The sequence below is a fragment of the Cuculus canorus genome, chromosome 1 (assembly GCF_017976375.1).
Source record: "Cuculus canorus isolate bCucCan1 chromosome 1, bCucCan1.pri, whole genome shotgun sequence".
Taxonomy (NCBI): Eukaryota; Metazoa; Chordata; class Aves; order Cuculiformes; family Cuculidae; genus Cuculus; species Cuculus canorus.
This window is the reverse complement of record NC_071401.1, coordinates 184368897-184392192: the sequence shown is the minus strand read 5'-3', so window position 1 is coordinate 184392192 and position 23296 is coordinate 184368897. Positions and strand designations below refer to the sequence as shown.

Here is a 23296-nt window from a genome sequence, read left to right as displayed (position 1 = left end):
TAGGTCCTCTCCAAACCTGGTTAATGTGCCTATATTTTACATGGGATTATTATGTACAATATCATGGTTCACACTTAGGGACGAGGGCTTTCTTAAGTAAACAAGATTAGATATCTAATATGGAAGTTATTCCTAAAGATACAAATCATATAGCTGGACAAATTACTTTCACTGATTGAACTAAGATTATAAAACATATCAATTGGTCTCTTCTTGTATCTCCCATGACTCTTCCTGAATTTTTTTTTTAGTTGAAAACTAAAGTGAGTTTAATTGTCCTGTAAGAATTTTGTTACATTTATTTTCCCTTTGTTGTTTCCTTGCTTTTTGAAGTCTGCTCTTTGGAATGAGTGATCCTCATGTCATTTGTAACTTTTACATTTGTCCTTGTTGTCTTTTATGTTAAGTATTCAGTAGGCTTGTGTCAATTCTGTTTTAACACCTTTATTTTCTAGTGTTTTTTACTATGTTACTGAAAAGAATGCAGATTCATTCTTATTGCTGAACAGCAGGTAGAAAATCAGTTATTTGAATGATTGTAGTGTTTTATACATTTCTTATTTTTAAATACACCTAAAATGTAATGTCTTATTTAGATGAAATGTTGGGAATTTTTGACTGATGCAAAATGCATTAATCTTGCTGATGAAAGTAATGATTTATCTAGCGAGAACAGCATTGTACTGACAATACAATAACAAAAAAGGTCTGTACTGTCTGCTGTCTCTGTATATCTGACCGTGAAGAGAATTAGAACTTGCTTCTTGCAGAAGTTGAGCATCTAATACATGATGCACCTGTTAGTTCTTGCATAATAAATCACATAATGTTTATAATGGCCAGTGATTCTATTATGAATTAAATATTTTCTCTTTTTAGTGATCTGGAAATTCAGCTACATTTATTTCTATTAAATAATTGTTCTTAAGCTGTGAAATTACTTATACCTCAGAAAATTTTAGTTTTGCACCATTCCCATTCCTTTCTGACAACCTTTTCTCTTGCTGTTCAATCATACTTGTAACTAAAGCAATTTTGATTTGCATTTTATATTCATGTAGAGACCATGAACCAAGCAACACCTGCTAGAAAACTGGAAGAGGTTCTTCACCTCGCAGAACTCTGTATCGAAGTATTGCAGCAAAATGAAGAACATCATTCAGAGGTGAGGCTGTAACTGCATTTGCTCTAAAGAATTATTTGTTCCTAGATTTTTTCTCCCCTGATGCGAAGCAATTCTGTCAAGAAACATTTTAGCTTTATCTTCTGACGTATGTTTAAGGCAGTTCACATTTACAGAGGAATAAGAGACTTGAAGCTTATGAAAAGTGAAGTGAAATAAAACTCTACTTGAGTTCGCTTGAATGACCTGCAGGTTTAGAAATGAAAATTAAACAGCATAAAGTAGAGAAAGCATCTTTGTGCTGGAGGTGGTGAAATGGTATGGAAAACATTCATAGTCTTATGCGGTTGTTCCTTACAACTTTTCAACTCTTACTCAAGATAGAGAGAAAACATAACTGAATGCTAGTTTTCATCATGCTTTGTAGGTCTTGATTTTAACATAAAAATAATGAAAGGTGTAATAATCACATTTACATTGCTCTTCTGTTGAGTGGAAAAGTACTGCTTTTAATCTTGTACATTTTAAAATAGCATTATAGGTAGAAAAAATAAAGTAGAATAGTTTCATGTTTCTTACTCTCAAGTCTTTTGTTTCATGATACAGAAACCATAATATTTAGAATATTTAGATGTATAGCACTTTTTATATCAAGGAATTACAAAAATAAACTTGACCAGGCACACACAATTGTATATATTATTAACATTTATTTAACAAATACAGTTTTCTAAGGTTCAGGAAATTGTTTTAAAAATGTTCTCAAAAAAATCAATAAATTATTTTGAGGAAAATATGCAGAGGGATAAACATGATTTAGTATATATATTTATAAATATGGTCATTCAAAACATCTGGTTTTATATCACACTATGGAATCTAGTTTTTAGCTACATCTGTCATGTGTGAACTTGTTATAGATGTTTTATCTTATACTGAAGAAACAGCTGTTTTGATGATTTGAAATTAATTCCCTGGAGATCCTGTCCTACACTGCTGTTGCCACTGTGTTACTCCGTAATGATTACTTAATAAAATGTATATATTGTTTTCTTTGTCTTTTGAGGACTTGCATTGCTGTAAGAGTATTTGACTTCTGTGGAAAAGAACACAGGAAAGATCAAATGATACATGTATGATTAAGTATCTCTGTTCAAAAATTATTTTCTGTACATATTTACATTCAAAAGTGTGGTATTTTTCAGAAGGGTAAATATATTTCATGTATGTTGAGAAAAATCAATTCAGCAAAAGTTTTCAATCTAATCTAAGACAGCTGGAGAAGAATAAAGATAATTTTAAGATTATTTTACCCTTCCTTCATTCATGTAGTATATGTTCAATTTTACTGAAATTTATAGAGCATGTAGAATTTCACTAAATTATACATTCCCTACTCAGAAACTAAAGATTAAGGATGGCGACTTCACATCTTAATTTTAAGTAAATGTTCATTGTTTGAGAGTACATTTGGCAAAAAGGATCAGTAATCTCTAAATCTATATCACATTTTTTAATATGAGATTTTTTTTTTTTAACACTTCCAAATTTCTGGGATTCCCAAAGGGAAGAGAGGTATGTGATTCCTGATGAACTTCACCATTTACAGCATGGAACTGTGCATTGAATGTGTAGCATAAATTGTTCTGATGGTTTCTGGTGGTGTATTGCTGCATTTGTGTGTCTTTTTAAATCTAAGAGCCTCGGTCTTCCTTTAATCCAGTCAATGTTTTTCTTCTCTTAGAATATATGTCACCAATTGTTAATTGCCTTTATCCTGTTTTCATGTTAACCATAACAACTGAACAACTATCTTAGGTATCATATTTGGTTTTTTATATTCTTCTTCCTTTCTGCCTAAGCAATGATGGGTAGTTTTTGAGAGGGTCGGAGGAATTTCTTTCTGGGTTCAAAATGTCATTTGCAAAAGGGAAGAAGATGGAAAGAAAATGCGCTGATTATCTGATTTTGGTTTTGCTTTGCTTGTTTTTAGTTTTTGGCAATATTTTCAGAAGAGTTTTGCTTGCCTCAAAGGGCCATCAGTCAATGCCTGTAACCATTTCTTTTCTTCTTTCCTTATTTCTTTGCATTTAGTTATTTTCTAGGGTAAGGAGTCTGTTCCTTTAGAAAGCTCCCATTTAAACAGGATTTATTAATGAGAAACATCTTCTGGTTTGAGGGAAAAGACATTTCAAACACTTGCCAAAATTTTTGAAGCTTCATCTATCCTTTTCACTATGGTGCCAGTCAGCATTCTTCAATCCTGACACTGCAACGCATAAAGTACTTTTCAGTAATAGCAGAGGATGCTTAGCATTTCTTTAAAACCTCTTGGCAATTCATCATTTCTCCATTCGCCTGATGTCAAAAAGTATTACAGGCAGTTGTTAGAAGGTCCAGGTGCCAAAAAATAATTGTAGAACACTTTTCAGAAGTTATCATTTATTTGCTGCCTTTCAGGCCCAAGTACATTATTGGTCATTACCTGGGACCTGCATTTCAGAAAAGCAAGAGAAAATTTCTGTGACTTTATTTGAAATTGTGCGAACTTGGCACATGCATAGATCAAGCTACATGTGTCCCATGTTGGTGACTCTAAAATATTCAAAACAAGGTATTCAAGATGAGGGGCATAAGCTTGAAGGGAAAGACATTTTTTATCTATTATGTGAAGGTATTTCTCACCATGAGATATTTTCGTTAACTCTGAACAAAACACTCTGAGCAGTGTGTGATATTCATCCTATTTCATAAGCTCACTTCACCTTCATCTTTAACTCTTGGATCATACATCTCCCTCTGATCCAACACTCAGCTTCAATACTGACCTTTCAAAGCCTACATTTAAGTGACAGTGAAAAGGTACAAGAGGTAGATGTGAAGCAGTGTTTAAAGTGGAGCTGGCTTTACTTGCTGACACACTATTTTTTACAGATTTCCTCTCTTCTTCTAAGTTAAGATTATCTAAGAATCTAATCTTTTACCAAAGAAAACTCTGTTTTCCAACTTGTTGTTAAGTAAATGATATAGACATTAGTGAATTTCTAAAGATGTATTTGTAGCATTTATGGAATGAAAACTGGACGCCTTCTTCAGGAGGAGCTGACTTCTTTAAAGCTTTAAAGGAATTAAAAAGCTGTATTTGTTTAAAAAAAAACCCTTAGACTTCAAGGAATAAAATTTCATACTAAAACCATCTCTTCTCGCTGACAAATAAGTGCAAAATGTATTCACAAGAATTTGTTTGAAAAATAAATTAAACTGATTACTTACAGCCTTAGAACTGAATGAAATAAAAAAGAGGCATACACAGTAGTTTTCCAAGACCGAGGCCTTTGTTATTTTCTTTGGTCTCTGGCAAAAAGAATTGCATGGATTTATATTCCTTTTTTTAATTTTTTGTCTTAAGTTTTTGTTCTGATTACGTCATATTTTCCAGCATAATCTATTTGAGTTTTTACATTTTTGATGTAATGTTTTATAAAATATTTTCATATTTTCCACTTGGCCTGTTCGTCCTCCCCAAATGAGATAAGACATGAAGTGACATATCCAAATGTATTTTGCCATAGATACGACACATCCCTCTGCTTTATGACTCGTGTTTAGTAATTCTATTTTGTTGCGTTTGCAGGCATTTGCTTGGTGGCCAGAATTATTGGCTGAGCATGCAGAGAAGTTTTTGTCTCTTTATTCTGTTGATATGGATTCAGTACTTGAGACACAGCCGCAGGATTCTTGGGACAGCTTCCCACTTTTCCAGCTACTGAATAATGCCCTCAGAAATGACAGTAAGATCTGAAGTTTTTCACTTATTGTATGCATAAGTTTTTTCAATGTGCACACATTTTTGAAAAATATTTCTAAATAATATAATTCTCAAAAATAAAGTGACCATGCCGGTGTTTATGATGTGTCCTGATGTACTGTTTCTTGGAAGCCAAGCAGTTTCTCTGTATCCTTGCACCATTTCAGTCTTTATTCTGGTAGATCAAGATTAAATGTTAGGAAGAAATTTTTTACTGTGACAGTGGTGGGACAGGTTGCCCAGAGAAGTCGTGGAAGTCTCATCCCTGAAGGTTTTCAAGGCCAGACTGGATGAGGCCAATCCAGTGGAAGATGTCCCTGCCTATGGCAGAGAAGTTAGAACTAGATGATCTTTAAAGTCCCTTCCAACCCAAACCGTTCTATGATTCTATGATTAAGTATCACAAATTGCTCAGTTTTTCATAAATTATGTACAACTGCATAATATATATTTGATATTTCATATTTAAACTATATTTAAATAAAATTGTAATTAATATTTCCTTCTAAGCCATTATGCAAGCTACTTACAGGCTAGTTATGTATATAAAGGTATTGTAGGCTTAGTGTGAATGTGGTAAAATACACAAAACAAATCAGAGTCTTATTTTCACTTGGTGTATTGTTACATCATCATTTGAGTTGGAGACCAAAATTTGAAATAGCTATATTATCTTGCTTTTATTCATCTTAGAAGAGAGGTTGGGGTTTTTATACATATATAAAATATTTAAATTATGTCATAGGCATGTTTTTCTGTGGAAGTGATTTAATAGTGGAGTTAAGGAAATAACCAGTGAAACCAAAGAAAATGGATTGGGTGTTATTTTAAAAACACTTAGTTGCATCTTGTTTTGCATACAGGTAATTTCTCCTAACATTTTAAGGCACCATACAGAAAAAAAAAAAGCTACATTTTATATGTTTCTCTTATTCTGTTTTTAGAAAATGAGAAAATTACCTGAGATTTTTAATTATTTTGAGGATACATTTGCTATTTTTATTCAATGATTCAAATTATTCCAAAATTTGGGGTTTTTAGTTGGAAATACAAGAAATCATTTAACTCTCCATCAAAAATTCATTTCATTTCTGTGGAAATGCAGTAGCTTTTAAGAATTTTACCTCAGTGTAAACTGCTTGACTAGAAGAATGGAAAACAGCATTCAAGAGCTTTTCTCCAAGGTTACACATATTGCTACCTATAGTATTTATCATTGCATTATTGTTATCATTAGCTGCCAAGTGTTTATTGAAATGCTTAGGTCATATCAATATAGTGGCTGTTTGCCACAGCACCACATCATGAAACAGAGCAACCAGCAAATGTACAATTCGCTACAACATGATGGATGACGAACTTCAGGTAGGGAAAGGGGCAAATGGACAGGGCCACTAAACTAGGACTGAATCTTAAACAGGATTGTTGAAAGTCACTTTTATTTAACCACACTGGATGTGATCTAGATCAGAGTGAAAGAACATTAGCATCCAATCTTAGAGGTCTCTTCGTGAATTATGTTTCCATACCCTGACATTTAGCTATACATGAAATACTATATTCCTGATGATTCCTTTTTTTCAAATGTTATCTTAGTGAAAGAAAATGTATCTGTTAGTGTTTCCCTTAGTTTGTTTTTAAGATATACATGAATGTTTTGCCTGGATCCCTTGTTGGATAAACTGCAACTACAGAAATGTATTTGAATCGCTGTGCTGATGGTAATTTAAACTTGATTAAAAGTTGCCCGGAATTTTTCAGAAGTGTGTAGGAAATGTTCTGTCTTGGGGCAAATCGCAGAAGAGTTAGACTCCTGCAAGCCAGGTTCTACTTTCGGTGGGGGTCTGCTAATCTAAAATCCAGACTGAAAATGTGAAGCCTATCTTCCAGTGTCTTTCCTACCCTCTTACACTTTCAATTTAGGAAGCACGTCTCTTGTGGTGTTATGTGCATTGCACACAATTTTGTTTCTGAAATCTGTGAAAGTATTTTACAGTAGTCTTACAAGAAGGATCTGTGGCAACAGTTTTAACTCCATTGTTGTGTCATTCGTGTTGCTTTGCACTCCGTTTCCAACTTAAAAGAAGTGATAGAAAAAAGCAAGGGTTGTGTCTACATGCAGAGGTTGCTGATAGGCTACTGATTTTTCTTTCTTTAAAAGATGAAATGGACAAGAATTCTAAATTATTACAACAGCCTTAGGAAAGACATTTATGAAAACTTTCATGTCAAAGCAATTAATAGAAAGGTTGTAAAACCTTAACTAAAGGATACAAAGCGACTGCTGTATGAAATGTCACACCTGTATATCAATTTCAGTAATTCCCTAATGGTAATAGATATAGTAAATGACAGTTTCTGGCAAGTGAAAGCCATCTGGAAAATTATATACTCTTTTTCCCCAGAACTATTGGAAAGCAACCATGGAAATTAGTCACCTTTTAATCAGTGGATATGTTAGCAAGTGGCAAGTGACCATTCTACTAAGAACTGATTCCCAAGTGGAAAATACCTCAGTGCTTATTCTTTAATTAACAGCCTTTTCACCTTGCAGGTGCATTAAAGCCGTTAGAAAGAGCTCCTCATGCATGTATAATCAATTTTAGAATCTTCAAAAATGAAATAAATAATTTATTTATTATTCACTTTACCTTAAGTGAAAACTTTTTCCTGAAAACTATCACCTTCATAAAGATAGATTTAGAAAAAAAACAACCTAAAAAGGGAAAAACTGGAATGTGGTCTCGTGAGGATAAAAAGGCTAGTGATAATAATTAACAAGGAGAGTGAAGTGGAGTAAATTAGCCATAATAGAGTCCACAGTGACTGGCAAAGTCACCTCTCATTATCAAAAAACTCATTAGGAAATGAAGAGGTGGAAATCCCACTGGGTTATTCTCACTCTCTGGCTTTATCAGATGTTACTTTTCAGATTTCTTTCAAATGAAGAACTGTTAGGTCACCATATTGCATATTAGGTTAATCTTCAATGAAATTTGGAGGACTGACATCTGCATGTTATTCTATCTCAAGAGCTTTAAATCAGCTCTGAATCTTTGATGCAGGAGTCAGTTTTCATGTAAACCTGACATAAGCAAACTCCTAACAATAAAAATACAATTTAACGTTTAGAGCATTAAAGAAAACTTACATGTAAGACTATTTTCATAACTATGTCACTAAAATACACTAGAAAGACTATGAGATAATGAAAACGCATAGTCTTCACTATTCAAATAATACCAAATGTGGTATTTTACATAGTATACAAAACATTGTCCAAGATTCAAGCTGAATATTTTGAAGCTAATATCCATTTAGCAATGAGAAAAAAGTGCATTTTCTAATACAGCATATAACTTCTCATAATGTAAAAGGAGGGAGGAAGGGGGAGTCCTGACGGAAGCTTTACATTTCTTATATGAAGGACTCCACTTTGAGTCACTTCTCCATTGTTTTCTGACCTTACTCCCCAACATTAAGGAGTTCATCAGTGAGTTCATGAGTGATTGTTTTCCTGTTAAGTCTAACTGAAGAACTACTGAAAAAATAGATGGAGGATTGTGATCATCCTATCCTATAAAATATTTCAGCTTTTCCAACAAGACTTAACAAATAGTAAAAAGTTATTTAAAAATGACATTTACTGTGGAGATGAGTAATAAATCATGGATAAATTTGTTGAGATTTTTCAAAACATGGTTTGAAAAAAACATTATAGCTGCTTTTATAGTGTCTGTTTTAATGAACTCTAAAGTTTCTGGTTTTCATATGCAATTATGCCTGACTGCGTAAAGTGTTGCAGATTATACAGTGATAACACTACCCAGTATCTCTCTATGGTAGTGAAATTATGTTTTCCAGAATTGGATATTTGTGGAGGGAAGAAGGATATGGTTGTCCCAGGATTGTGTCTTATTTTCTATAATGACTGTGTTACATTGTGTCCAAAAAGCCTATAAATTTTGTTATGGAAGAGCTTACTCTAAAGGGCAATTTGTTTCACTATTCATATTAATCAGGTTTTTAGTGCTTCAGGGTAGATATGTATTAATTCCTCTGCATTTTAGATGGTGTCAGAGAAATCTTTTAGTGGCATATGCCCTGTTACATGAAGTGTCTATGTATTTGGCCAATTTAAAAGATTTTTCAACTGTATATTCAATATTCTGTTCCTTTCTTTGCCACGTTTTCTTTCCAAGTGTCATTTATTGACACTATGTACTGTGCTGTGGCTCAGCGTTATTGCATTACTTCATTGGCACACATCAGCCAAAACTAGGAGTGCTATAAAGTTAACACATAACCTTCATTTTCCATCAAGTATTACTCAGTGAAATGTCTATGTACTCGCTCTAACTCAGACATGGTACACCTATAGACAGTCTGATGGAGCTGATTCAGAAAAATCAGCAAGTTGAGTGTTAAGCCAGCTGAAAGCCATTGTCATTATTATGGCTATTGATTTCAAACAGGAATCCTGTGGTATGTTTTTTCCACTATTGCTGTTACTGGAACCAGCATGGCAAACGCCACCAAAGATAGCATCACCTTCCTGCTTTGCTACAGGCTATGTACCACTTTTGTACTGGAATTTAAGTATAACATCATAGCCCCTATCTTAAACTACAGGATGGAGATAGAAAACATTTTGGATTTAAAGTAATCAGGACAAACTTTATACACACACCAATACTTCTCATCAAAACTTACGCTTCTGGTTAACTGTAGTAGAAATCTTTTCTTAGATAAGGAACTTACAATTTTACTCAGTCCTAGTACAAGCTGCTTAGAAATCATAACTTGCCTTCAAATTAGAGCTACATGTGTTTTGGTTACTGAAACTGAAAGCTAACTCAGGCTGCATTATTGCTTACCAGAATATCCAATAACCTTTTTGACTGCATGGAAGTTTTAGGCACAAGAAAACTGTGCAATAAAATGTTTGTGTCCTCTGTCTTCTAAAGATGAAACAAATTTTCAATTTGCTTCCATATAGTACACCTCTAAGGTATGTCTTGTATGTTAAAATACTCAGCAATTTGTGTATGGGTTGAGACACTTGCAACTTTCACCACAATTTAAGTGATCAATAAATGCTCTGTGGAAGCAGAATGTCACATAAGCAGGAAATTAACATAAATAGAAGCTTTTATTTTATTGATGATTTTTAACTGCTATGGATATAATATGGAGCACCAAGGAAATTTGCTTCTTGGAATTTACTGAGTTTATTTTGGCTTTAAAAACGTGCCAGAAAATCTTCCTGAGAATCCTGTGGAGGGTTGGATAATATAAACTGCCTGCCAAAGTGCTAATTTTGTCCATGGAAAAGAGACTCATGTTATTCTGTGTCATTCTTTGTTTCCTTTGATTCTGCAGAAGCTCTTGAGGACAGCATTAACATGCTGACTCCAGGATAACTCCTAAGCTGTGCCTGTATAAGTAAAAGCAAAACAAGCCCCACAGCTTTTGTTGTACAGAAGCACAGTAGATTCTCTTCTTAGTATTGGAGAAGAAGCCTCATTCCAGTGCTGCATTATTAGACTGTACTTTTCATCTCTAGTCTTTTCTTGTCATATTTCTATATATATCAGCTACCTAATATGTAAAGATTTAATAACTTTCATCTTCAGTATTGCAAGAATTTCTCATTTGTTTGGATCTATTTCTGTTCCTGTAATCCATTTTACATTATTATTGTCTGTGGATTAGCTTGCCCTGGCATAGGCTTTCATTTTGTTGACTGTGCAAATATGAGATGGCTCAGAGAAAAAGAGGATGGGGTATCTGTATTAAGACAATGGCGAATTAAACTACATAGCTTTGAAGGCAAGTGTTAGTTGAGGGATTTGAAGTGTGGCATTTCCTCAAGGATCTCTTGTTTCCTATGTGGTTCAATGTGCAGGTGATACATTTTGGAAAGATCAATTCTAATCATAGGGTAGAGTGCCATGAGTCTGATGATGATACTCAGCTATATCGCTCACCTCTGCACTCTTGAGTTCTTTCTTTGCCCTGCAGTAATCCTTCATGGAGGTCTCCAAATGGGTAAATCAGAGCTACCATGTACTCAGCCCTGGGAAAACGGAATGTTCACTGTGTTGTTGATCTGAGACAGTGCTCTCATCTGCGTGCCCATGTACAGAGGGATCTCTGCAGAGATGCAGTCATATTAAGAGTCTTGGCATCATTTTGGAAAAATTCACTTCCATGCAGAGGCTGATGTCAGTATGTTAGGAAAATTATTCAGCTTTTTAAGTTGAACAGATTTTATTGCCTGTGATTTCTTTAAATTTCATTCTGACTTCAGAATAACAAGAGTCACCCTCCTGCCCATGAGGCTTTATTACTGTAATTCCCAGAATAGGGCTTGTAGCAGAGCATTTCTGTGCTGTGCTCAGAAAACAATAAACTACAAGCTCATCCCTTCAAGTAGCTGTGATTGCCTGATTAATGCCAGTCCTGCACTGATTCACCATAAAGCAGCAATATTAACTTAATTGACATAGTTGTGTTCTTGTTGTTTTTAGTCTCAAAGTTGCCTTGAAAAATCAGCCTAATATGTAGCTTGATAGCAGCCACCTTTTTTCTTAAAGGCAATGTTCATCAGCTGAGTATTATGAAGCCTTCCTGTTGATATACAAATTCTTCTCAGTTGTTATTATTGCTGGGCACAGATGCTGCAGTTTTAAGATATATAAATACATAAAAAATAACAATGTTTTGAGTGCGTGATGTACAAATAATTATTCCAGAACTAGCTAGTTAACAAGTAGTTTTATGAGCAGTGTAAATAATGGAGCATGTTTGTAATGGACTCGTAGGCACTCTCAGGGGTGGATTCTCAAGTGTTTAATAAGTGATGAGCCTATACCACTGCCTTTTTCTCAGTGGAAACCCTAATAATCTCTGCCAGCTACCTAGCAGCCTGTTTGCATGAATCTTCCTGTATCTGATATCTGCACACTTGTGTCTAATATGGTTGACAATTTAAAATTCTTAGCAAGAGAAAGTCTAGTGTACAAAACGAGAGAGAGCTAATCACACTGGTATTGTCTCCTTAGGTAAAAGTGATTGATACATAAATGCCCATTACTCTACAAAGATGTTTTCAAGAAAATAGTTCTTGCTTTCAGATGATTATATTCAAGAAAAAAAAAATAGTGTCCAGACATTCAGCAACAAAAGCACTTCTTTGCTATCCAAGTAGCTATAGGGAACTGGAACTTAATGACACATTTTTCCTCGTATTTTCCATCTCTCCAGGTTCAGTTTGTGGTCGACATCATTTGGGAATGAAAGGCAAACAAAGTCACAGAATTATTTTTATATGTTTATATGTTATGCATATGTTTATATGTTATGCTATTTGTTGTACAAATAGCGGAACAAGAGAGGTTGTAATTTTATGCAATAATTTCCAGGGGTTTGAGCCCCATGATCCAGCCTTTTCTTCTTAAAAAGAGGAGGAAGCCTCCTCAGGTTGCAGTTGTGGTACTAACCCTAATCAAATCAGAATCCTGGATGCAGGAATAGATGGGAGAAGAAACCCACAAAGAGAATTTAAAAGAGCAGTATATGGGTAGGAGAAAAGGAAGGATAAAATCATGAAAATTTCTCTCTGTGGCTCATCTTGTCTGTATGATTTCCATATACACATAGGAATATTCTTATAGGTTCTAATAATAGTGCTGGATTAATGGGTGAACATGGACATATTCAAAATGTAAATCTGATATACTCCCTTGGTGGGACAGGATACTAGTGTGCTAAACTGAGGTTTGCTAAGAGAACATTTCAGGGAATACAGGGCAAAGCAGTTGTGGTAGCAAAATAATTTTCAGGGTATAAGCATCTTCAATTTGCATTATGTATACAGTTCTTCATGCACTAGATCCCATCTGTGAAGCAGGTAATTTTCTACTAGCTACTTTATTTTTCTTGAGTAGTATGCATCATGCTTATAGTATGCTCACAAGTCAACTCCATCTCCTTAAGAAAGCAAGAGAACGTCTACATATGTTGCACGTTGTCAGCTTTCCCAAGTGCTTTAGGTAACTAATTTTCAGGGCTTCTTTTAAGTTGTTATAAAACTGCAATTGCTGTACAGTTGGAGATAATCGCACCTAGTAAATTAGCAAACTTCTGGAAGGGAAATGTGGAGTTAACATCCTTTAAAATTTTGCAAGACAGTTGAGAGGAAAGGCAGGCTTGGCTGCTGAGGCTGAGTTTCATGTGAACATAGACTGGCTGAGAGGTACTTATGTTCTTGGGCATCTTTATGAGGTTTGTGCACATGTCAGAATGGGGAAAGCCAGGATTATGGCCTTTGAGATTTTAATATATGGACATGCATCAGCATACCAAGATATGTTTTCTCTGCGAGAGTTCATTGAATGTCCTTAGTAGCTTTAGACAGTGATTCAGGACTTTGCCAGCTCCCGAGGACATAGAGCAGATGGGTAAACTTTCCTTATTCCCCCAAACACTCAGATATCACATATTGCCTTTTTCTATTAAGAAATCTGGAGGAAATGCTGTATATATCTATACTTTTGCACACAGCAAAACAAATAATGGAATGTCATTCCAATACTGTTTGTTTGGTTTGGGTTTTTTTGTTCTGCTTTGATGTCTAAGTATGGAAGGGAATTGCTAAAGCTTAAACTCAGCAAAGTATGTTATTAATTTTAAGAAGATGAAGAAGTCTTCTGGTTTAATGAAGAACTTCAGTATGTGCTTATTTCTTGTTATAGTGACAATTTGAAATGTACTGCAGTGTCCTCATGGAGCACTTAATTTATCTTTTACGAACTGTGTTTCCTATGCAAGCTGGATCTTGTTCTTAAAATGCTTTTGTGTACTGAAATGTTTTAAGAGATACTCTTTCCTATAGCAAAAAAAAAAAAAAAAAACCCAAAAAACAATTAGGGAAAGGCCTGACATTTTTTATTTGTGTTTTCTTTGGTTTTGAAGCATTTTTGTGCAATGGGAAGTTCCACAAGCACTTGCAAGAGATTTTTGTACCCATGGTCGTCCGCTACATCGATCTCATGGAATCATCAATTGCCCAGTCTATTCACAGAGGCCTTGAACAAGAGTCATGGCAACCTGTCAAGTAAGTGGTTTCTATGAGATCTGAACAAAGCACCTGCCTATAGCTTTCTGTCTAATCAGGTGTTCTCCCTTGTTGTCCTCTAAATATTCTATTTTTTATTGTATTCCTACATTGTTTATTTTTTCACAGGAGCATCACCAACAGTCTTCCTAATGTAGCTCTTCCAAAAGTTCCAAGTTTGCCTGTTAATCTTCCACAAATACCTAGTTTTACTACACCAACCTGGATGACTTCTTTGTATGACTCCACGTGTGTATTCTTCAATAACCTTCTGACTGTATGTCAGCTCTGCATGGCCTTACTAGTGTTCTGTGCAGCTGTATTTGGATTGCATGGTGTTCATAATCTCTTAGTTGAAAATTATTGTTTCTTGGGAATAAGCCAAGCATGGACTGTTAGTAAGTTGCTCTTTCTAGTGCATTAAAATATAGCAGTCTTAAACATAACTTACAAAATCAACTTGGCAAAGGTCTGTAATAGTACAAGTGGTATTTAATATCTTAAACAACCTAATGACTCTTCTGAATAAAGAAGCAGTGGGGAACCTTTTGGATAATTGATTTCAGATCATGGTTCTGTAAAGTAAGGCAGCCCATCAAATTTTTACATCAATTTGATTATTTCATTATATATTGGTTCTGAAAATCATTGATTGCAAATATTTTCACCCCAAATAGAAGCACTTCCATTTATTTGTCTGTTTGAAAGAACATGAATATCATTTTGATTTCTTCTCAACACTTCAGTGCTCTTTTCTTAAAAAAAAATAAATATAATAAAGCAGACATTCCCTGTTCTCTGGGCTGGAGCACCTCGTATACGAGAGCAGGATGAGAGAATTTGATTTGTTTAGCCTAGAAAAGAAAAAGCTCCAGGGAGACCTTATAGCAGCCTTCCAGTACTTAAAGGGGGCCTACAGGAAAGCTGGAGAGAGGCTCTTTATCAGGGAGCGCAGTGATAAGAGAAGGGTTAACAGTTCTAAGCTGAAAGAGGGTATATTCAGATTAGATATTAGGAAGAAATTTTTTGTTGTGAGGGTGGTGAGGCACTGGAACAGGTCGCTCAGAGAAATTGCAGAAGCCCCCTCCCTGGAGATGTTCAAGGCCAGATTGGATGAAACTTTGAGCAGCTCAGTTTAGTGGAAGGTGTCCCTGAGTGGCAGGAGGGTTGGGACAAGATGATCACTAAGGTGCCTTCCAACCCAAACCATTCTGATTCTTACACGTTAGAGAAGGGCTCAGGAAGAACCTTATTTTGGCTAAAGTTGTATTAGGAAAGGATGAATTTGAAAGACTTCAAAAAGCACACCGTTGAGATAGAAGGCTTGATAATATAATGTCAAGCCAAGTATTGTCTTCTCAAGTTTTGTGATGGAGTCAAACGCTCCTAACAAGCACTCAGATCCATTACAACAAGAGCCCATGTAATTATAAAATACCAGGTTGGAAGGGACCTCAAGAATCATCTGGTCCAACCTTTCTTGGCAAAAGTACAGTCTAGACAAGATGACCCATCACACTGTCCTGCTGAATCTTAAAAGTTTCCACCACTTCCCTGGGGAGATTATTCCAATGGCTGATGGTTCTCATTGTGAAAAATCTTCCTCCTGTGCCTAATGGGTATCTCCACAGGAGTAACTTGTACCCATTACCCCTCATCTTTTCCATGCAACTCCTTGTGAAAAAAGGAGTTGATAGTTTGTGCTCTGCCAGACTTCTGGCACTTGTCTGTTGAGTATTATGATTGTTGTTCTGCTGCTATTTCCCCTAAAAGTTGACAAAATTCCTCTTAATTCTTGGCTTTGGTACTTTGGCTTATTACTTTGGCTTATTACTATGATAATGCTAATTTTCTCCTGATGTGCTTATGCAAGTCATTTTAGTTTTGAATACAAGCTTATTGGTCTTCTGCTGCTCAAATTCCTTTCAGTTATTCCCATGCTTTCAAGAGTTGCTTTTTTAAAAAAGAATAAATTTAAGAATTAAGAGTTGTTATAATCTTAGATGCCTTCTTGCAGTTTGTATTCTAGCAGCTCTATCCAGTAAAAATAACCCATATGTATTAAAACTCATGTATTTTGAATACTGAATTTATAATTAATATATAATAAATATGGATTAAGGTTGGAGGATTGTAGTGGTGGATCTTTCCTAAATTAAGATTTTCATGCAGCAATAAATTCCTAGACTGTATGGTCAAAAAAATGTGTGAGTATAGTGAAATTCAACCATCCGTTCATCTCCCTTGCACACCTTCTAGTATTAAGATTCGTGGTGTGTATGGCGAAGTACGCACAGTATCCTAAACTAACCAGTGAGGTTTTCGAATCATTCAGTGAAAGCTGTGGCTGACACGTAGCGCTTGCCAGTAGTAGCTGTCGCTCTGCTGCTTCTCAAGAGAAGTGGGGACAAGCAATGTCCCCACTGCATTGTGGCTTTTGTAAGCCATCATCCTCTTTCAGCTGCCCTGCAGAGCAGTCAAGAAGAGGTCTGCCAAGGTGCTGGCTCTGTTGTAGGCAACTCTTCATGTTCATTTTCCCTAAATATAGAGCTTTGAAGTTGTGTTTTATAAAATATGTATAAATTAACATTCAAAATTACAGGGAGTGTTGAGTTACCTTTGTATTATTGTGGAACTCAGTATTTTAAGAATCAGCCTACTTACGTTCTGCTGAATAGCCAAGTAACTTCTCAGAGTGTGTGCGGATCGAAGAATAAAAGCAAAGGCACTGCAAGCCAGTTGTCTGTACTTCCAAACTAATGAGTTTCCTCTTCCCTGCTGGGTACCGTGTGTCAGCTTCCTGTGAAGGAAGTGTTTTGCTTTCACTATTACTTGAAAGAAAGGAGTAGGGTTTATTTCCCCCATTTCTCCCATCCCATCCTTTTCAGGAAGAACAAAGCTTCCTCTTTCTAGTTAAATTCTCAAATTCCTAGGTTCCAATACCTGTTAAGAAAAACGAATGTTTCCTGTCAGTCTTCCATTTTAATGTGATGAACATCCACCCTCAATGGACTGGAGTGACATATTGTATTGTACATAGAGTCAGTGGAGGCACCTAAATTCAGTATCCCTGCTTTGTCAGTCACTGCAGGTTGCTCCTTCTATCCACTGACTGCCCCAAGTCTTTCTCAGTCCTCTGTGCTCCTTCCTCCTGGCCACACAGCTGATGCTTTGGCAAGAAGACAACTGCATATATCACTAAGCTGTGCTGGACTTCTCTCTTTCTCTTTGAAAGTGATGATTTTGGCCAATTAATCATTATCAATTTGAATTACACAATGAAGAATCCACAGGCAAAATGAATGAGAAGAAACAGTCTACAATAGGAAGAGATTTCATATTTTCCAGGCTTTTCTCGTGTTCATGTTCATGCTTTTATGTTCATATTTAAGTCCATTTCTTATTAAAGAGAGCTGTTATGTGTCTACCAAAGAACTTTTGCTGACGAGAAAGGGGTGGAACTATATTCACATTTAGGCATTTCTTTGTGTGTTTCACTGATGAAAATAGTTTTCCCCTCTTTCACTTAAAAGTTGCTGCAATTCTTTTGAACATCACTAGAGAAGATTGTTTAGATTTTTAATTAACTGTTGCTTTTTTTTTTCCTTCATCACATGTTTTGAAGTAGTAAATGTATGCTGCTTATAACAGCAGTTAAGAAGAATACTACCTCATTTTCCGTTGTTTTGGCTTAACCTTTTATTATTGAGCATTGAAAAGGGAGATATGAAAACGGGAAAGCGTTATGAGTAGTAGTCAGGTTTTCTTGATTGGTCTCAGGAGAGGACAACTCAGAGGACACCGTGGCTAGACATGCAGAGCACCATCAATTACTGTTCCACTTGGCTGAAGACAACATCCTTAAAGAGAAAAAAAAACAAAACCAAAAAGACTCAAGGAATATGTTTTGGTAGCTTGATCTTTAGGTTGCCTCTCTTGAACTAAGTAACCACAAGGTAACTCTGTCTTTAATGTCTTTGAGGGACCATACAAAGCTGTTACTTGCCAAAGTTGTTCTCCATCCCTCCCCCTCATCTGCTGGTAGAAAATAGAGAGATGGGGCTAAGTGCCATTGACTCTTTAATTATTGAAAATCCTTTTCTGGTAAAGAAATTCTAAGTTGACTTTCTGAGCCCTGAATGTACATATTGAAGCATAAAGGAAGTAAATCTGGAGCTCACAAGCCAGACGCTCACAAAGGACCCAGAGCTGGTGCAGATTTGTAAACAGTCCTCACAAAACACTAATGGGTGGTAATGCAGTAAGAACCTTAAAAAAAGGTAATTGAAGTAATTTATAAAATTGTCATCATTGCCCTTGGTAAATTCTACAAGAATGAAAGCCAGCTGCTTTTGAATCTTGTGATTAATTGAGAATGTCCTTAGATATTTAATATTTCTCCTGTATTTTCATATACTTTCATAGCTACCCTATGGATTTTCACTTCTAGGCAAAAAGTATACGTTTTGCATCTACTCTGGAGTTTTGTTTGTGATGATCTTGAAGCCAGTATGTTTTATTAGTGAACTGTTCAACTAATTGCAACTGCTTGGGTAGCTAGTAAGCCTAGTGGGAAGCTGCCTCTCAGCTGTCAGTTAATTACTTAGTTAATTATTTAGGAGGCTGTATGCAGGTACTAAGTTTAATATTCTACAAGGTCTTATAGAAGCATTATATCTTGGACATTTATTTGCTGTGTTCAGAATGCTGCAAAGCATAAAGCTATGAAAAAAAGAATAGGTTAAAATGGATCTCTGGAGATACCTGGTCCATTCTCCCGGTCAAAGTGTGACCAAATTCAAAGTTAAATTGCCATTAAAAATAAAATAGGATGGGCAGAATATTTGCTGCTTTTAATCATTGGAAACCTCTCGCCAACATGATCTTATTAAAAAGTACTAGATGGTACCTTTCGCACAAAGAATCAGTGCTGGAAGCTTAAGTTTTAACCAACCAGTGGTGTTTGTACTTAATTTTAAAAATTTAGATAAGGATATTGAATAAAATTTTTAAAGAAAGAATACCAGTTCAGTTTCCTGGCAAAGCTACGTTATTCCGTTCATTCGATGGAACTAGGTTTACCATACATGTTCAAATACAAACTTTTCAATAGCCAAGAATTTGCCCTGTCCTTTCACAAAAATAAAAAAAGTGGTTGTGGGATTATGGATGTAGATTCAAATGCTTTAGTGGATAGATTAGAATGCAGGAATTCCTCCTGCTGCCAGGAGGTGGTAAAAACTGAGTTGGGCTCTTCTTCATGTTATACTTTATGGAATATTAAACCCTGAAGTGACATAACCAGCTTCTAGTAGGGAAAGCAAATCTATGTACTGTACAACCAGTTCAGGGTGTTCAAGTATGTCCTGGCAATTAGTACTATTTTTAATGCTTTTACTAAATCAGTGTCAGCTAAAATCCAAATAAAACAAGTATCCAATACAAATAACAGTAACAAGGTGATTGAAATCACTGTTTTCTGCCTTATCTAATAAATAAATTAGACATTTGTGGCTAGATGTGTGAATTAGGAACAAATAGTTTCTGCTGTAGCACTTTACTTTCTTTCCCTATCTTATTAATATGTTAGTCAAGTTCAAATGTCATTAGATAATGCTGAGTAAAAAATTGAAGAATGAGGGCTCAAAATGTTGTGAAAAGAGAATGAATGAATTAGTGTTTCTCACGGAATGAGTGTTTCATGAAACTTTGTTCATTATTACATTTATTATAAATGTGAAACTTTATTTGGTATTCTAATGAAACCAAATTAAATGGCTACCAGGGAGTGAACGTGCATAAGAATACCTTGATGTTATTGACAGCACATTAGTCCTCCTGAGTCCTGAAGAATTTCATTTGGAATTCCATTAGGGAAAAAAAAAAAAAAACCTAAAAAAAACTAAAACGCTAAAAAGAATGAAAAATGGTTAAATTATACAATCTGATGATAAAAAATGGTAGTTCTGTTTCTTGAGAAAATCTGGTTTGTTTTCTAGAAAATGTGTTCTCATCAATTGTAATATTTGTATTGAGGTTGTCCTTCTTTCTGTCCCCATATACTTGTCATCTTATTTTACCCCAGTCATCTCAAAAGTTGACTTAGTCACTTTTGAATCAAAAAATATGTATAATGTAGCATCTACAACTTTACTTGCTGCCTGTGTACACAACAGATGTAATAAACCCTTCAATTTTTGTGTATCATGTAACTCAAGAAACAATCTAATGGGATTATAAACTTTCTGAGAAATTTTGGTGGTTAGTTATTTCTATTTTTTAATTAAACTTAGTGGTATATAAAAGTGTTCCCTGTTCAGGTAATGGATTACCTTAGCAGGTAATGTCCCTGTGCAAGTTGTAACCTTAACAGTCCCAGGGGCCTTTTCCCTGTTTCTGCTCTTTTCTTTCAGGAGCATGATGCAATGTAAAATTAACGATTATTGTTAAAAATAAGTGGAGGAAATATGTGTGATACCAAAAAAGCCTGTCTAAAACCGTGGAATGTCCTGTGATGCATAGCAAAGATATCAAAACTTGCACCATTTAAAACCAACGCTGAAGCCGGGGTTAGTCGCTTGGAGCTGGCCTTTTCCTCATGCGGGCACCCCTGCTCCCAGCTGTCCCCCACTTGTGCCCCCTTCGCCCGGCCTCTCGGCCCCTTACAGCCCTGAGGTGTCATTGCAGGAGGCAGCGATGGCTCTGAAGTCACTGTAGCATTAAGGCAGCAGGGCACGGGTGGGTGGCTCTGGAAGGTTTTGATAAATACGTTCTTTAGTTGTGAGGCAGAAATAAAAAAAGTGGCAGTAGTGATGTATTTTAACTGTTTGGATATCAGTTGGGATATCAGTCAAGTTGAGGTTTGGTTGCTTGCTTCACTAACATCCTGGAATGCCATGTCGTATGGGATAACTGTCCTTAAAGAATAACCCAGGTATTGCAATGCAGCGCATCATGAAAATCTAATTAATCTGCAATGGAAGTGTAACTGTAGTTACTGCTAAGATTAGCCTTAAATTGTTGTATCTTACCATGGATTTAGCAGTCGGTTCAGGGTGGAAGAAGAACTTTCAAACTATGTGCACAATCAGACATGATATAGAGTAATATTAATATTAATTTGTTTGCGCATATATTTCTTTAAATAGTTTCTGTTCTCTTTTTTTCCACTGGGATCTGATGTTATTCCCTCAGTTAGAGTTAATAATCATTTATTAAGGGACTGTTTATCTGGGTACCTCTTATACAGTACTACTACTAGCATCCTCATTTCTTTGGTAAGCTTTTCTACCAGAGTTATGAAGGCAAGAAAACGTATGTGCAAAGTCTTCACTGTTTTGAAAAGGTCCTTAATAATTGAAAAATCCTGTATCCTTTTTTTTCCTGTCTTGATCTGAAACTTGAGCTATGTCATTTTCCATGTTCCCTAACATCCCATCTACCCCCTTACTCTGTCATATTTATCAGCTAACAGATGAAAAAACTTCACTTTTTGCATCCTTCTGGGAATTATGTTAAATTTTCCATGACTGTTTTCATATTCTTAGAATAAGAGGAACTGTTCTATGACATACAGTGAAGTGAAGTGAGAGAGGGAGATGGTGTAATAAGGAAATCTTCTTACCTTAGATAGTGCTGTGGCAACTGGGATAGACATCCATACATTTATCTTCTGTTTCTTGGGGACTTTGTTTTGTTTTGTTTCTTATAGCAATGGCTCAGCTACATCAGAAGACCTTTTCTGGAAACTGGATGCTCTGCAGATGTTTGTTTTTGATCTTCACTGGCCAGAACCAGAATTTGCCCACCACTTAGAGCAAAGACTTAAACTCATGGCCACTGACATGATAGAAGCCTGTGTTAAAAGGTACAGTTGAAATTATCGATCAAAAACTGGTAGAGATTTGAAAACTAACATAGAAACAGCTGTAGTGGCTTACAGAGATACATCAGTACTGGAATCCTGTCATAGGAATCAGGGCACACGTAAAGAGATCGTGACTTTGTATATTTTTCCCAGCACATGGCAACGTCTAGGAAATACCAAGGAGAATTTCTGCGTATGTTGTGAATAGACCCTTGGAAACAAGTAAACAAAATTTCTTTTCTATTCCATATATGTGGCAGAATTCTGCTAGAAGAGATCCTTTTTCTTTTGTACACTTCTCCATGACTATATTATTCTTTATGTTCAGTTAATAATACTACTTAATTTGTCTTGATTTCAGTGTATTGTCTCTAAGAAATATGTTACAAACTGAAGAGTATACACCATTTCTGCATTTATACAGCAAATTAAAGAAGGCTGTCAGTCATCTGACTGGAACTAAGTTTTATATTGCTAAGCTTCTGGAAATTATAGAAAACAGTATTGTTTTTTTTCTTAAGCTATGTCTTATAATTATGGCTATATACTTTTAAATTAAGCATAGATGTCCTAAAAAGGTCTCTGCCGTAGTTTTCAGTACATATCATTGAGTTCAGAAGAAATATTTGTATATCTAGAAAATTGACAGGAGTCTCCTGTTAGGTATTGCAGAAGCCATGATCCCACATAAAGAGAAAGCTTAGTCTGGAGGCATGAAAATACTAATTTTTAAGAAAATAAATATGACAGGTCAAAAATAAAGGAAGTTTATGGACAATACTGTCTATCATAGCATCTATCATAAAATACACAACATTGGTAAGAAAGGCTCAAGAAACAGAGAACCTGTAATGTCCACTAAGTTTAAATCTGATAACATAGTATTTTATTTTCTATTAAACATGGTAGGAACAAGAAGAACCTCAGGCTTAGTATATGAGCCTGGTGCTAGAGCAACAGTCATGAAATCATAGTTAAAAAGGTAGAAGCATTTTGCAAACGTTTCTATTTGATTTTGGAAAGGGGATGACATAGTGAATGCAATAGAAGTTTAAGCTTCGTAGCAAAGAAGTTATGAGACAGTATGTACTAAACTTGAATTCATTTAAGTTTACATCCTTCTAAAGAAATTGGCACATAAACTCAGTCAACTACAGATATGTAACAAATCGTAGAAAAATGCTGAAATCTCAAAGGACTAGCAAGCTCTTAATGTAAATGTAGTCTTAATATAAAAAGAGTAGCAATGAGGTGCTGTAATATATTGATTATATTGACTTTGAGCCTGGAAAAAAGTGAAAAAAATCTTTACAATGGGACACATCAACAGAAATAAAATACAAAGGCATATACAATTAGTACTAGTTAAAATAATTT

The 23296-nt window shown here is 35.3% G+C and overlaps 1 protein-coding gene across 9 annotated transcripts in view; it reads left to right on the top strand.

Moving 5' to 3' along the window:
- CADPS2 (calcium dependent secretion activator 2) overlaps positions 1 to 23296 on the top strand; it is a 316209-nt gene that overhangs the window by 250832 nt on the left and 42081 nt on the right. For 5 of the 9 annotated variants that reach the window (XR_008449684.1, XM_054065632.1, XM_054065585.1 and 2 more), the window contains 5 exons: positions 1062 to 1165; positions 4758 to 4914; positions 13911 to 14052; positions 14182 to 14301; positions 21764 to 21919. Coding sequence is in view for 8 of the 9 variants with exons in the window: in XM_054065632.1 (XP_053921607.1) it covers positions 1062 to 1165; positions 4758 to 4914; positions 13911 to 14052; positions 14182 to 14301; positions 21764 to 21919 (679 nt within the window). In the remaining variant the exon portion in view is untranslated. The remainder of the gene's footprint in view (positions 1 to 1061; positions 1166 to 4757; positions 4915 to 13910; positions 14053 to 14181; positions 14302 to 21763; positions 21920 to 23296) is intronic. The other 4 variants (XM_054065620.1, XM_054065610.1, XM_054065601.1 and 1 more) reach the window with 1 other exon arrangement.